This window comes from Gobius niger (assembly GCF_951799975.1).
Source record: "Gobius niger genome assembly, chromosome: 13".
NCBI classification, from domain to species: domain Eukaryota; kingdom Metazoa; phylum Chordata; class Actinopteri; order Gobiiformes; family Gobiidae; genus Gobius; species Gobius niger.
The window spans coordinates 3,090,412-3,106,196 of NC_136864.1; the positions used below are offsets into that span (position 1 = coordinate 3,090,412).

The 15,785-nt window shown below is 40.9% G+C and overlaps 3 protein-coding genes across 4 annotated transcripts in view; 2 read left to right on the forward strand and 1 right to left on the reverse strand.

The window, feature by feature from the left end:
• Window positions 1–15,785, reverse strand: part of LOC306972980 (uncharacterized protein) — a 140,766-nt gene that overhangs the window by 59,006 nt on the left and 65,975 nt on the right. The gene's annotated exons all lie outside the window — the stretch shown is intronic.
• LOC306972976 (uncharacterized protein) overlaps window positions 1–15,785 on the forward strand; it is a 152,030-nt gene that overhangs the window by 32,262 nt on the left and 103,983 nt on the right. The window lies entirely within an intron of this gene.
• On the forward strand, window positions 530–9,441 carry LOC306972755 (uncharacterized protein; the record flags this gene model as incomplete). The annotated part of the gene is made up of 3 exons (XM_079569461.1): window positions 530–617; window positions 1,035–1,917; window positions 8,530–9,441. 3 exons carry the CDS (start codon window positions 530–532, stop codon window positions 9,395–9,397), a joined length of 1,839 nt encoding a protein of 612 aa, XP_079425587.1. The 3' UTR covers window positions 9,398–9,441.

Genomic DNA, 15,785 nt, shown 5'->3' on the forward strand with positions numbered 1-15,785 from the left:
TCAAAGTGGGTCATCGGCTCAGGACGTCTCTGAGCTGCCTTTAGCGGCGAGGAGCTAAACAACAGAGGTTTCCTCGTCTATATAGTGATAAATAAATGTGCTGTATTTCACCATTTCCCATTTAACCACGTTCATGTGGAGAAAGACTGTGAGCCAGAATAAGATAATAAAGCAGAAGTGGAGCTGATCAGGCGAGGGAAACATAAGGAGTGCCAACTACAGCAAATAGTGCCAAAATGAGCTCTGACTGAATGAAGTAAAAAGATCACGCATTGATGTCCTGCCTTTAGCAGCAGAGCCGCAGGTGACTGAGGCCCCGCCCACTGGAGCTCCGCCCACAGACCCACGTTACAAAGAAAATGACTCTTATTTATCGGCCATTCAAACATCAATATCAGACCGCAAATAATAAAACTGCCACACGTCTGTTGGAAGCTTCTATTCCGCATGATTGTGTTGATGCTTCAGTCGTGTTTATGAGACGTCACAATAACAAAGTTTGTCCACAAGAGGTCAGTGTTCAAACAGAATGAAACAGCTCAGAGACTTCGAAGCATACCACACTTTTTTGCTAGGAAAGCCTCAAAGTGTTACAAGGCTTCACTCGCCCATCACCAGTGAGCAGTAATGGTCAGAACCACCTGGCCAGAGAATTACCCGGAGGAAACCTACACCCACGGGGAGAACATGCAAAGTCCACACAAGAAGCACAAGCACTAACCACTGTACTACCGCGCCTCTGACAGTTCCTTTTTATCCTAGTTTTGCAGCTTACTCTGCGCAGAGAGGGTGACTGCCTACCAGTGAGTCAGTTGTTTGTGGCTGTGTGTTTGTGCTTTATCTGTGTTTCACGTTAGGTGCAGAATGACTCTGGTGATGACTATTGTCAATCAGCTAATCTCTCACTGATAAGATGTAGTCGCGAGAGACTTACTTTTATATCTTAATCTTTCTGAGTTTTAGATTGAATACTGCTGCTTTAAAGACTCGTCCATTGGGGATCATGTGCTTATGGTGTCTGTTTGTCACTGTAGGTGTTCAGAGTCCAGATGAGATTAAAGAGGAACCAAAGGAGATTCACATCAAACAGGAGTCGATCCAAGCGTTCCCAGTCATTGTCTCTGTGCGGAGTGAGAAAGAAGATTCTCTGCTTCATGAAACAGTGAAAGAGGAGGACAGTGATGGAACAGAGGCAGAGAATTCCTCTGACACCGACGACTCTGCAGACTGGACTCCAACTGAAAGTCCCACTCCACAAACATACAACGAACAGGCGCCCGCTCATGGGAACAATGTGAGGGAAGATGGAGGTCCAGACAAACGGCACGAATGCTCTCACTGTGGGAAGAGGTTTTCATCTCGGTCTCATTTACGGGTACACACTCGGATTCACACAGGAGAGAAGCCATTCAGTTGTTCTGTTTGTGGAAAGGGTTTCTCACGAAATAGTTGCCTGGTTGCACACGTGAGGACTCACACGGGAGAGAAACCATTCAGATGTACTCTTTGTCCATTGAGTTTTGCAGAAAATAGTAACCTGAACCAACACATAAGGACTCACATTGGAGAGAAACCATTCAGATGTCAAGAGTGCGCCAAGGGGTTTGCACGTAGGCATGCTTTAAAGGTTCACATTATGACTCACACGGGAGAGAAACCATACAGGTGTCCAGATTGTGATAAGGCCTTTGCATGTAGGACTGTGCTTAAGAGACACATCATGTCTCATAAGGGAGAGAAACCATTCAGATGTACACTTTGTCCAGTGAGGTGTTCTGTAAAAGGTGGTCTGAAAATACACATGAGGACTCACACGGGAGAGAAACCATTCAAGTGTGATGTTTGTGCAAAGACCTTTTTAAGAAATGGCCACCTGATAAGACACGCGAGGATTCACACAGGAGAGAAACCATTTAAGTGTCCACTTTGTGCAAAGGGTTTTTCCCAAAAGACTTACATGAAAACACACATGAGTATTCACACAGGAGAGAAGCCATCCAGGTGTTCTGTTTGTGCAAAGACTTTTTCAGATATTGCTAACATGAAAAGACACATGGGAACCCACGCAGGAGAGAAACCATTCAGGTGTGCAGATTGTGATAAGGCGTTTGCACGTAACTGTGATCTTAAGAGACACGCCATTTCTCATAAGGGAGATAAACCGTTCGGGTGTTCGGTTTGCCCAATGAGTTTTTCCCAAAAAAGTCATCTGAAAATACACATGAGGACTCACACAGGAGAGAAACCATCCAGCTGTTCTCTTTGCACAAAGAGTTTTTTAGATAATGGACACCTGATGAAACACATGAGGACTCACACAGGAGAGAAACCATTCAGTTGTACGGTTTGTGAAAAGACTTTTGGCGATATTGGTAACATGAAAAAACACACGAGGACTCACAAAGGAGAGGCACATTTCAGCGGCACAGATTGTGATTACGGCATTTGCCTGTAGGACTGATCCAAACCGGAACAGGACGTCTCAGAAGAGAAGTAGCAATTTAGCTGGACTATGTGCGCAATGAATTTTACACAAACACACGGGAATGTGAAATTGTCTTGATCCAGGCCAGTTTTTATTGGGACTCCCAAAGCAATGTATTCTTATCCTACATTTTTGAAAACATTTTTTTTTGGAAAAGTATATTCATCAAGTGGATGATGGACAAACACAGAGAGGTAGAGTGAGATACGTGCTAACTTGAGAGGAAATTATTATTCGTGTATAGATATTTGACAGTCTCTTACAGAATACCTGCCGGGAGATGTTATTATTAAAGGCTCAGGTACAGTAGCCTGATCTTTTAAATAAATAATGCTTTTAATTAATCTGATGATGTTGCCTGTGTTGGAAGAAAGTATTTTTTATTTCCTTTTTTTTCCATGTTGTGCCCTTTGTATGCTTATTTCCTGTTTATTTTGTTTATTTTTCATTTGTTTTACATAGTCTACTCAGTCAGGGTTCCCAGGGGTCTTCAAAAGTCTTAAATTTGATTTTGTAAAAATAAGTCCCAAACAAGTCTTAAATTTGCTGAAAATGTGGGATTAGGTCTTACATTTGAATTTTTAAGACCTTGTTGGGTGCATCAATGATCTGAACGCAAAAAATCGCACAACCAAAAATGCGTATGTTCGGTTGTGACATAGGCTTAGCCTTCTCATCACTGCCAATAACAACTAGTCAGTCTTTTAATTTTGATCGCTTGTTCCTTATTGTTATGACTTAAATGCTTTTAATGGACACAATATTAATGAGTGTGTATTGTGTTATCAACGACCATATTATATGATTTATTAATATTGTATTTATTCCATATTATTTGCAATTATATTGTTGATAACTAATTTATTATAATATTATTGTATTATTCTTATTCTTATTCTTTTTATTCTTTTTTTATTATTATTTGGTTTGTTTGTTCAGGACAGTGCATGTTAACCCCTTAACTCCCACCTGAACCGAGCACATTTTCTCCAGTTTGGCTTTACCCCAGTCCAAAAGCTTCTGGAAAAAAGCTGTGAAAATAGCAACAAAACTGAGATGAAAACAATGATGGAAATGTGACAAAAAAGTGAGAAAACATTGAGAAAAAGTGACGAAAAATTGATGAAAATGTTGCAAAAATGTCACAAGAAATTGACAAAAAATTGATAAAAATGTGACCAAAAAATGACAAAAATGTGACAAAAAAATTATAAAAAATTGAGAAAAAACGTATGAAAAAAATGTGACAAAAAATGACCAAAAAAAAGACAAAAATGTTACAAAATGTGACAAAAAATGACAAATATGTGACAAAGAAAGTGATGAAAAATTGATGAAAAAAATGACAAAAAATTGACTAAAAATGACAAAAATGTGACAAAAATAAGTTGAACACCCAACAAAAAAAATGATGGAAAAATAAATCTGATGACGTGAGGAAAAAGATCCTCTCGGTTCAGGCGGGAGTTAAGAGGTTAATGAGCATATTATTTTTTATTGTTTTTAATTCATATTCAGGCACTTCATTGTCACCATCTACAGCAGACTGTGATGGAGAGAGCCCTATTCTGTGAGGTACATTACACAGCGGTGTGTGGGCCAGCCGGGAGGGGGCAGTGACCCCCAATCAACAGGCCCAACCCTGCTGCCCTGAGTAGTGACTGTACAAGTGAATGTTGGTCATCTGTGCTGTGTGATGCACTACATGACGAGTTTAATGAGCCAAAAGGTCCATGTTTCGCCTGCCCTTATCCTTTGTATAGTTGAGGAGCAGTGATGGTGACAAGCAGCCACAATAGTGTGTTTCTTGAGTTTACTCTTGGTTTCTTTTAGTTTAGTTACAACACATCAGGTGAGAGCAAATGATTACGTTACACTTTATTTGTATGTGATAAATAAGTTTACATTCTGCCAGAAAACGGCCCAAAAGAGTGAAAATTGTTTTCCCCAAAAGATACTTCCATCCCCTCGGCGAGGCCACGCCCCCTTCTGTGACGCGATGCAGACTATCTATTGAGCCGGTTTTCCTTCTTGGACCTGGCAACCCTGCTCAGAGCGGAAGTGAGCGCTGTGTTTGTGCTGCTGTGTTAGCGTTAGCTCTGAACAGAAGTGAGACACTCTTTCCCCCAAAGCTTCGCCTTAAAGCGGACAGAGCGCAGTGAAACATGTCAGAAGTGACGCTGAAGGAGGAGCAGGAGCTGTGGGAGCCCGCGGAGGAGGAAAACAGGTGAGTTTAGAGCCAAGACAGGACTCTCTCAGATACAGAGGACTGTCCACAACAACACGAGGCCTTCGTGTCTTCATCAGGGACTTTATCACACACAGACTCCACACAGACTGATTGTGTCAAGTGGGCCGTTATCCGCACTGAGACCCGTCAAGCCTGCTGCAAAGCTGATTCATTTTTTACGCAGGACAATTACGGCCAATACGCTGATATTTAGCGACAGTGATCATGTGACGATGTGGCGTGTTGACATTTTGCGCAAGCTGTGCGCCATCATGGCCCATTGGCTGTTGTGGACCTGCCGTCTCCCCCTGCAGTTTTGACAGCAACAGGGAAAGATTGCTCTGAAATAAATATTATGATAATAATAATAGTGCATTGGTTTTATAGGCTTTTATGGACTCTCTAAGATGCTTTACATTGCATTATTCATTCACTCCATACAGCTGCCTTGGGGTAGACTGATGGAAGCGAGGCAACCAGTCCGCGCCATCGGCCCCTTGGACCACCAACCACTCACCCACTCACTACATTCACCCAGGTTTGCTGGTGTTCCCAAACGGTCGGTCACGCATCCAAATACCAACCAGGCCCTTGCCTGCTTAGCTTCCGAGTGCTGAGTGGATCGGGCTTGATCTTTTGATCAAGCTTTTGACCCTGTTAAATAGTTAAGCTCGAAAGTTTATTGTCAAAGAAGTACAGTGTTTGACTGACATACATCATCAGGTACAATTGATGCTATTGGCTATGGCTACGTGCAGATGCATATGCATATGATAGACATTCGTAGCCAATAAATAGCTATGGACAATCGTAGACTTCGTGGATCAGCCTGATTGTTTCCGTATGACCTCAGATCGGGCCTGTATGACCTCCCTACAATGCCTAGGCATGCTCCTGATGAGACGGGGAATTGTCTCCTGAGGAATCGAACTGCTGACACGCTTCAGCCACAAGAGGTCTGGCATTGTCATGGGGCCCGTTGCACCAGCATATGGTCTCACAGTGGGTTTGAGGATCTCTTCCCGGTTGCAGACACCGCCTCGTGGTACCTCAACGGGTGGGACACTGACAAAATGCAAATGTGTCCACAGAAGTGTGATTGTTGTTTTGGTGTTCCCCTTATTTTTTTACGCAGTGTAGTTGTTGACGGTCCCGAAGTATGAGTGGAAGTACAATACATTGTTGACGGTCCCTAAACATTGATGCATTGTAATAGTTGCACATCATTAATCAGTGTTGCAGCTGGCCTGACCAGAACCAGAATGTTGTAGTTAGGGGATCTTAAGAGATGCTAATTCCTCAGAAAATAAAAGACCAGTTTAAATACAACCAAATTCACATTTAGAATGGCATAATTTAAAATGGATTACAAGTCCAAACTGTAGATCAATATGAGTCAAAGACATGATACCAAAGTGATAATAACCAGCCATGTTCAACAATTCCCAAAAATACAAGAACAAATAATGTAATTGTGCTCTGTCATTAAAGCCTTTTACTCTTTTACAGAACGATCAAAGAGGACCCAGACTGTGAAGGTAAGAAAAGCCCAGCAACCGGACAAACCACAACATGTCTCCGACGCCATAAAGTAAAAAGTCAAACTGGTTTATTCATTTAAAAAAAGCACCCAGGGCTGAAAGGACAAAGATATAAAAGTATGTGTATGTAGTCTCTCAGTTGTACAGGAGTTGTCCATCTTCAATGAAGGTTCTTGAGTCATTTTCTGTACTCTGTAGTCGAAGTGTCGAACATTTCACATCTCATCCAAAAGGCTTCGTCAGCGCGCTAAGGTTTCAGCTCAGCCCGCTGCCCAGACTAAAACCACAGGGAGGAGTTCAGCCTGGCTCAGTCCCTCCCCTCTATTAACATCTACTCTCACCTGTGGGTAAACATCTTTGTAGTGATGAGCCATTGTAGTGATGAGTCACACCAAAAATTGGGAAAAGAGTTTGAGGCTCAGACTGGAGCCTGTTCTGCGGGCTCTACCTGGAACATGCAGTTATCTCCCTGTGCAGACCAGTGCTGAGCAAGTTACTAGATACAATTGTAGTATGTTTGTTTTACATGTTACTGTCTCAAAAATATAGCTGCGTTACAGTGCTAAAAGTGTTACTTATGAGTTATTTCAAATGTGTCTAGTTTAATGTTATTGTGAGGAGCAGTTTCAAGGAGAAACTCAAGACTGACTGATAGGATTTTCACACACTCTGACCATGTGAATTTAAACTGTTGTTGAGTGCTTTGCTGCAAGAGGAATGAGGCAAGGCAAGTTTATTAGAGCACAATTAATACACAAGGCAATTTAAAACAAATCTATCCATAAAACATCATCATGAAAATGTATTTATTACAGTAAAAAGCAAGGGTGCATATAATTTACTTTCAGTTGTCATATGGACGGGTAAAAAGAACTGTTTTCAGCCTGGATTTGAACATTGTCAGAGTTGAGGCCTGTCTCACATCCTCATGAAGGCTGTTCCAGATTTTAGCTGCATGAAATTGAAACGCAGCCTCTCCGTGTTTATTATTGACTCTGGGAACCACCAGGAGGCCCCTCCCTGAAGTTCTCAGGGCCCGAGATGGTTCATACGGCTGTAACGTGTCAGAGATGTACTTCGATGCTAAACCATGAAAAGACTTGTAAAAAGCAGAGCTGTTTTAAATTCTATTCTCTGAGCGACAGGAAGCCGGTGCAGAGACCGGAGCACTGGACTAATATGGTCGTATTTCCTGGTTCTTCTTCAGCTCTGATAGCTCGTTTAGAGAGGCCAGTGAGCAGCCGTTACAGTCGTCTAACCTGCTGGAGACAAATGCATGGATAAGTCTCTCTAAGTCTGGTTTTGACACTATTCCTCTGATCTTAGCCATGTTTTTCAGATGGTAAAAAGCTGCTGATGTTATTGCTTTGATGTGGCTGTTTAAGTTCAGGTCTGAGTCCATGATTACTCCTAGATTTCGAACCTGACATTTTTGTTTTAGAGAGAGGGAGGGAGGGTTTATAACCTGTCCCAATGGATGCATGTACAAGTTGAATAAAAGGGGTCCCAAGATTGACCATTGGGGGACTCCACGGGTCATTGAAATTTTGTCTGAGACACATAATAAGTACATGAATTGAATGTGCTAGGGTCCCTCATGTACTCGATGTGTATTTTGCCCGTTTTGACTGACAAATGGGGTATGTTTTTTGAGCTATATCTTTACTGTAGAAACATTGCTTCCATAGGGCCCAGAATTTCTGGCGTTTTATTTGAAACACTGCTGCTCTAAAGACTTGTCATTTGTTGATTAAGTGTTTATGGTGTCTGTCTGTCTGTCCCTGCAGGTGTTCAGAGTCCACATGATGCTGCTCCCAGTCTGGTCCAGATTAAAGAGGAACCAAAGGAGGTTCAAATCAAAGAGGAGTCGATCCAATCGTTTCCAATCATTGTCTCTGTGAAGAGTTTAAATGAAGAGTCTCTGCTTCATGAAACAGTGAATGAGGAGAATGGAGAGGATGGAGAGGAAGAAGAGAAGTCCTCTTACACTGATGACTCTGCAGACTGGACTCCTTCAGCTGAAAGTGCCACTCCACAAACCCAAACTGTACAGCTGCAGGAGCCGGCTCATAGGAGCAATGTGAGTGGAGATGAAGGTCCAGACAAACCGCTCACTGTGGGAAGAGGTTCCTGACTAATTTAATTTTAAGGAGGCACTTATGGACTCACACTGGAGAGAAACCATGCAGGTGTGATGTTTGTGCAAAGAGATTTTCGGACAATAGCACCCTGAAAATTCACATGAGGATTCACACGGGAGAGAAACCATTCAGGTGTTTTCTTTGTGCAAAGAGTTTTTCAGCAAATAGCACCCTGAATAAACACATGAAGATTCACACAGGAGAGAAACCATTCAGGTGTGATGTTTGTGCAAAGAGTTTTTCAGAGAATTTCTCCCTGAAAATACACATGAGGACTCACACAGGAGAGAAACCATTCAGGTGTAATGTTTGTGCAAAAAGTTTTTCAGAAAATGGCTCCCTTAAAATACACATGAGGATTCATACAGGAGAGAAACCGTTCATGTGTGATGTTTGTTCAAAGAGTTTTTCAGAAAATAGCCACCTGATGAAACACATGAGGAATCACACAGGAGAGAAACCATTCAGGTGTCATGTTTGTGCATTGAGTTTTGCAGAAAATAGCAACCTAAAAAAACACATGAGGATTCACACAGGAGAGGAACCATTCAGGTGTAATGTTTGTGCAAAAAGTTTTTCGGGAAATAGCACCCTGAAAAAACATATGAAGATTCACACAGGAGAGAAACCATTCATGTGCGATGTTTGTGCAAGGAGCTTTTCAGCAAATAGCACCCTGAAAAAACACATGAAGATTCACACAGGAGAGAAACCATTCAGGTGTGATGTTTGTGCAAAGGGTTTTTCAGAGAATGACTCCCTGAAAATACACATGAGGATTCACACAGGAGAGAAACCATTCAGGTGTAATGTTTGTGCAAAGAGTTTTTCCGAAAATGGTCACCTGAAAATACACATGAGGATTCACACAGGAGAGAAACCATTCAGCTGTGATGTTTGCCCAATGAGTTTTTCACAAAAAATCCACCTCAAAAAACACATGAGGAGTCACACTGGAAAGGCACCATTCAGCTGCACAGATACAGGCATTTGCATGTAGGGCTGATCTAAAGAGCCAAGTCAGGTCTCATCAGGGAGAGAAACCATTTAGGTGTACCGTTTTTTGCAATGGGTTTTTCACAAAAAAACAAGATGATAGTACGCGAGTCCACCGTACTTGTACTTTTCGATTTGACACTGTGGATTGCAGTACATTAACGTTGCTATAAACAATATATCGGCAGATGTAACCAATTTGTCCTGCAGAAGGACGCAAGGGTCAGTCTTGGTATTATGTTTTTGCTGTACATTTTGCCACTTCGCCAAATCATCATTTCTATGCCTATGAAGTCCAGTTGTATTGTTCTTTTTATGATGCTGAGTTCCATCGTTGTGTGTGTGTGTGTGTGTGTGTGTGTGTGTGTGTGTGTGTGTGTGTGTGTGTGTGTGTGTGTGTGTGTGTGTGTGTGTGTGTGTGTGTGTGTGTGTGTGTGTGTGTGTGTGTGTGTGTGTGTGTGTGTGTGTGTGTGTGTGTGTGTGTGTGTGCGCACGTGAAAGAGGAGAACGGAGAGCAAAGTGCAAAGTGTTTTTCAGAAAATGGAATCCTGAAAAAACACAAGAAGATTCACACAGGAGAGAAACCATTAAGGTGTGACGTTTGTTCAAAGGGTTTTTCAGTAAGTGGAACTCTGAATAAACACATGAAGATTCACACAGGAGAGAAGCCATTCATTTGTGATGTTTGTCCCAAGAGTTTTTCAGAAAATGGCCACCTGAAAATACACATGAGGATTCACACAGGAGAGAAGCCATTCATTTGTGATGTTTGTCCCAAGAGTTTTTCAGAAAATGGCCACCTGAAAATACACATGAGGATTCACACAGGAGAGAAACCCTTCAGCTGTGATCTTTGCCCAATGAGCTTTTCTCAAAAAATCCACCTGAAAGTACACATGAGGACTCACACAGGAGAGAAACCATTCAGCTGTGATGTTTGTGCAAAGAGTTTTTCAGAAAATGGTTCACTGAAAATACACATGAGGACTCACACAGGAGAGAAACCATTCAGCTGTGATGTTTGTGCAAAGAGTTTTTCAGAAAATGGTTCACTGAAAATACACATGAGGACTCACACAGGAGAGAAACCATTCAGGTGTGACGTTTGTTCAAAGGGTTTTCTACAAAATTGCACCCTGAAAACACACATGTGGATTCACACAGGAGAGAAACCATTTAGGTGTGATGTTTGTGCAAAGACTTTTTCAGAAAATGGAACCCTGAAAAGACACATGAAGATTCACACAGGAGAGAAACCATTCACGTGTGATGTTTGTGGAAAGAGTTTTTCAGAAAATCGCCGCCTGACAAAACACATGAGGATGCACACAGAAGAGAGACCATTCAGTAGTGATGCATGTGCAAAGAGTTTTTTTAAAAATAGCACCCTGGAAATACAAAAGAGTCATACAGAAGAGAAACCATTCAGATGTGATATTTGTGCAAAGAGTTTTTCAGAAAAGGGAACCCTGAGAAAACACATGAAGATTCACACAGGAGAGAAGCCATTCAGGTGTGATCTTTGTGCAAAGAGTTTTTCAGAAAATTACCTCCTGAAAAAACACATGAGGATGCACACAGGAGAGAAACCATTCAGGTGTCATGTTTGTGGAAAGGGTTTTAGAAAAAATTGCAACCTGAAAACACACATGTGGATTCACACAGGAGAGAAACCATTTAGGTGTGATGTTTGTGCAAAGACTTTTTCAGTAAGTGGAACCCTGAAAAAACACATGTGGATTCACACAGGAGAGAAACCATTCACGTGTGATGTTTGTGGAAAGGGTTTTTCAACAAATTTCACGCTGAAAATGCACAGGACAATTCACACAGGAGAGAAACCATTCAGGTGTCATGTTTGTGCAAAGGGTTTTAGAAAAAATAGCACCCTGAAAAAACACCTAGGACTCACGCAGGAGAGCCACCAAAATGCACACATGAGGAGTCACACTGAGGCACCATTCAGCTGCACAGATTATGATTGAGGCATTTGCTCGTCGGATTGATTTCTTTCCTCTGAAGTCTGGTGTTTTGGCATGTACTAAAGTTTAAAGATCCTTTAACATGTATTTTTATCTACTTCAGTTTTATATGGTGGGCACATTAAGGTCTTAATTTTTGCACTGTTTTCTTTATACATCATTGTAGGATGAATATCCAGGGCACACAAGGTCATCTGCAAAGACGTCCCATCCTCTTGCCGTGTCTGAGAAACAGATGGAAGCAGCTTTGTGTCCACAGGACAGTCCTCAACAGGTACATTCACCTTCATCACTTGTTGTTTTTTGCAACAGCCTCTCTTAAGTTAGTTTTAAGTAACTAAATAAAGCAAATGGGGTCATTGTGCAGTTAATTTATTGTCGATCAGATCTACTAACAGTTAAATCTAATGCTACAATGTCAGTGTCATTTAGCAGACACTTTAGTCCAAAGCGACGTACATTTTAGAGTTATACATTCACATTCACACACCAATGGCACAGCCTTTGGGAGTAATTTTGGGTTAAGTGTCTTGCCCAAGGACACATTGACATGGAGAAGCCAAGAATCAAACCACTGATCTTCCGATTGGTGGACGACTGCTCTACCTCCAGACCACAGTCGCACTAAATAAAGCAAATGGGGTCATTGTGAGGGTAAGTTATTGTCGATCAGATCTACTAACAGTTAAATCTAATGCTACAATGAGGCAAAAGATAAAAGCTCTTTTAAGATGGATCTGAACCTGTCTGGGCATTTTCTTTTGGCCTAAATATCACTGTAATCCAACACATTTACGATGTCCCCACAATGTACTTATGATACTATTAGTGTTAAATAACATCCAGAGATGCTTAGTCCCCGTGAAGGATGATAACATGGTGTGTATTAAAGTCCCCATGAAGCTTGTTGTATTGAAGATGTGTTAAAGCAAACACAGGTTTACTCATTAGTCTGAAATATTACAATTTGGTGTTCTCTTTCCTCTGAAGTCTGGTCTTTTGGCATGTACTAAAGTTTAAAGATCCTTGAACATGTATTTTTATCTACTTGAGTTTTATATGGTGGGCACATTAAGGTCTTAATTTTTCCATTGTGTTCTTTATACATCATTGCAGATGATATTGTGTGCCCTGGATATTCATCCTACAAAGACGTCCCATCCTCTTGCCGTTTCTGAGAAACCGATGGAAGCAGCTTTGTGTCCACAGGACAGTCCTCAACAGGTACATTCACCTTTATCACTTGTTGATTACTGCAACAGCCTCTAAAGTTAGTTTCAAGTAACTAAATAAAGCAAATGGGGTCATCGTGCAGTTAATTTATTGTCGATCAGATCTACTAACAGTTAAATCTAATGCTACAATGTTAATGTCATTTAGCAGACACTTTAGTCCAAAGCGACGTACATTTTAGAGTTATACATTCACATGCACACACCAATGGCACAGCCTTTGGGAGTAATTTTGGGTTAAGTGTCTTGCCCAAGGACACATTGACTTGGAGAAGCCAAGAATCGAAACCACTGATCTTCCGATTGGTGGACGACTACTCTACCTCCAGACCACAGTCGCACTAAATAAAGCAAATGGGGTCATTGTGAGGGTAATTTATTGTCGATCAGATCTACTAACAGTTAAATCTAATGCCTCAATGAGGCAAAAGATAAAAGCTCTTTTAAGATGGATCTGAACCTGTCTGGGCATTTTCTTTTGGCCTAAATATCACTGTAATCCAACACATTTACGATGTCCCCACAATGTACTTATGATACTATTAGTGTTAAATAACATTCATAGATGCTTAGTCCCCGTGAAGGATGATAACATGGTGTGTATTAAAGTCCCCATGAAGCTTGTTGTATTGAAGATGTGTTAAAGCAAACACAGGTTTACTCATTAGTCTGAAATATTACAATTTGGTGTTTTCTTTCCTCTGAAGTCTGGTGTTTTGGCATGTACTAAAGTTTAAAGATCCTTGAACATGTATTTTTATCTACTTCAGTTTTATATGGTGGGCACATTAAGGTCTTAATTTATCCATTGTTTTCTTTATACATCATTGCAGACGACAATGTGTGCCCTGGATATTCATCCTACAAAGACGTCCCATCCTCTTGCCGTGTCTGAGAAACAGATGGAAGCAGCTTCGTGTCCACAGGACAGTCCTCAACAGGTACATTCACCTTCATCACTTGATGTTTATTTTACAGCCTCTCTTAGGTTTAAGTAACTAAGTAAAGCATATGGGGTCATTGTGCAGTTAATTTATTGTCGATCAGATCTACTAACAGTTAAATCTAATGCCTCAATGAGGCAAAATATAAAAGCACTTTTAAGATGGATCTGAACCTGTCTGGGCATTTTCTTTTGGCCTAAATATCACTGTAATCCAACACATTTACGATGTCCCCACAATGTATTTATGATACTATTAGTGTTAAATAACATCCAGAGATGCTTAGTCCCCGTGAAGGATGATAACATGGTGTGTATTAAAGTCCCCATGAAGCTTGTTGTATTGAAGATGTGTTAAAGCAAACACAGGTTTACTCATTAGTCTGAAATATTACAATTTGGTGTTCTCTTTCCTCTGAAGTCTGGTCTTTTGGCATGTACTAAAGTTTAAAGATCCTTGAACATGTATTTTTATCTACTTGAGTTTTATATGGTGGGCACATTAAGGTCTTAATTTTTCCATTGTGTTCTTTATACATCATTGCAGATGATATTGTGTGCCCTGGATATTCATCCTACAAAGACGTCCCATCCTCTTGCCGTTTCTGAGAAACCGATGGAAGCAGCTTTGTGTCCACAGGACAGTCCTCAACAGGTACATTCACCTTCATCACTTGATGTTTATTTTACAGCCTCTCTTAGGTTTAAGTAACTAAGTAAAGCATATGGGGTCATTGTGCAGTTAATTTATTGTCGATCAGATCTACTAACAGTTAAATCTAATGCCTCAATGAGGCAAAATATAAAAGCACTTTTAAGATGGATCTGAACCTGTCTGGGCATTTTCTTTTGGCCTAAATATCACTGTAATCCAACACATTTACGATGTCCCCACAATGTATTTATGATACTATTAGTGTTAAATAACATCCAGAGATGCTTAGTCCCCGTGAAGGATGATAACATGGTGTGTATTAAAGTCCCCATGAAGCTTGTTGTATTGAAGATAGAAATTTCCTTAAGTAATGGCTTAAAAACTTCTGTCACTACATTTTACTATGATTCTCTAAAGAATGTTTGAGTCTCATTTAGCTTCATACACTACTTTTTTTTGTACTTTTCAGTTTAATGTCATACTGTATAATGATTTAAGTTGTTGCTTATTTTTACAGAGTCTGGAGGACTTCCATAATGAGAATGAAGAAATTGTACCAAGACTAAGACGGACAAAAAGCATTATGGTAAGTCCACAACTAACTGCCTGGATTAACATTGTGGAAATGTTCCACAATCTTTCATAAAGTACATGATTTAATGGAGTGTTTATTTTAGAGAAAATATGTCCAAGTGACTTCTTTTTATTTATTTCAGAATGACATATTTCTTGAAGACACAGAACTGTATGATACCACATCATCAGTCAGTGGAGATGAAGACGAGTATGTTCCTGATTCTGACCCGGACACTGACAGTGATTCTATTGACCTCACTCCAAGAGAAAAAAGACTTCTTCATCCTCGTCTAAACCTTGGCTCAGATATGCCTTTTGAATGTGACACCACAACACCTGGATTGGACACCCACTCCGTTGCATCTGAATCCTCTGTAGAGGAAGAACCCTGCCTGGAACTTGGTGTAGAGGAAGAACCCTGCTCAAGTCAGCGAACCAATGATCTTCTAGTAGTTGGTGCTCACCAAAATAAAAATGGCAAGAGATGCTACGATAAGAGACACTATTGTTTGTATTGCAAAAAGCCATATGCCAAAATGGCAAGACATTTGGAACATGCACACAAAAATATGGTGGATGTGGCGAGAGCTTTTAGCTTTCCAAAACAGTCCAAAGAGAGAAAAGATCAGCTAGAATATATTCGGAACAAAGGCAACTATGCCCATAATGCTACTGTGATGGAGTCAGGAAAGGGACAACTTGTCCCATGTAAACGGCCACCAAAAGAAGCGCAGGGAAGTGACTTTATGCACTGTGCACACTGCCAGGGACTTTTCACACGAAATGTTCTATGGAGACATATGCGAGTTTGTAGATTCAAGTCTGGATCAGTCAACCCAAAACCTGGCAAGAACCGTGTTCAGGCTCTATGTGCATACACTGCGCCTGTGCCTTCACATATCAGCAAGCAGCTTTGGAAAGTTGTCAGTGCCATGAATCCGGGTCCTGTCACAGAAATAATTAAGAATGACCATGTCATTATTGAATATGGAGAGCACTTGCTC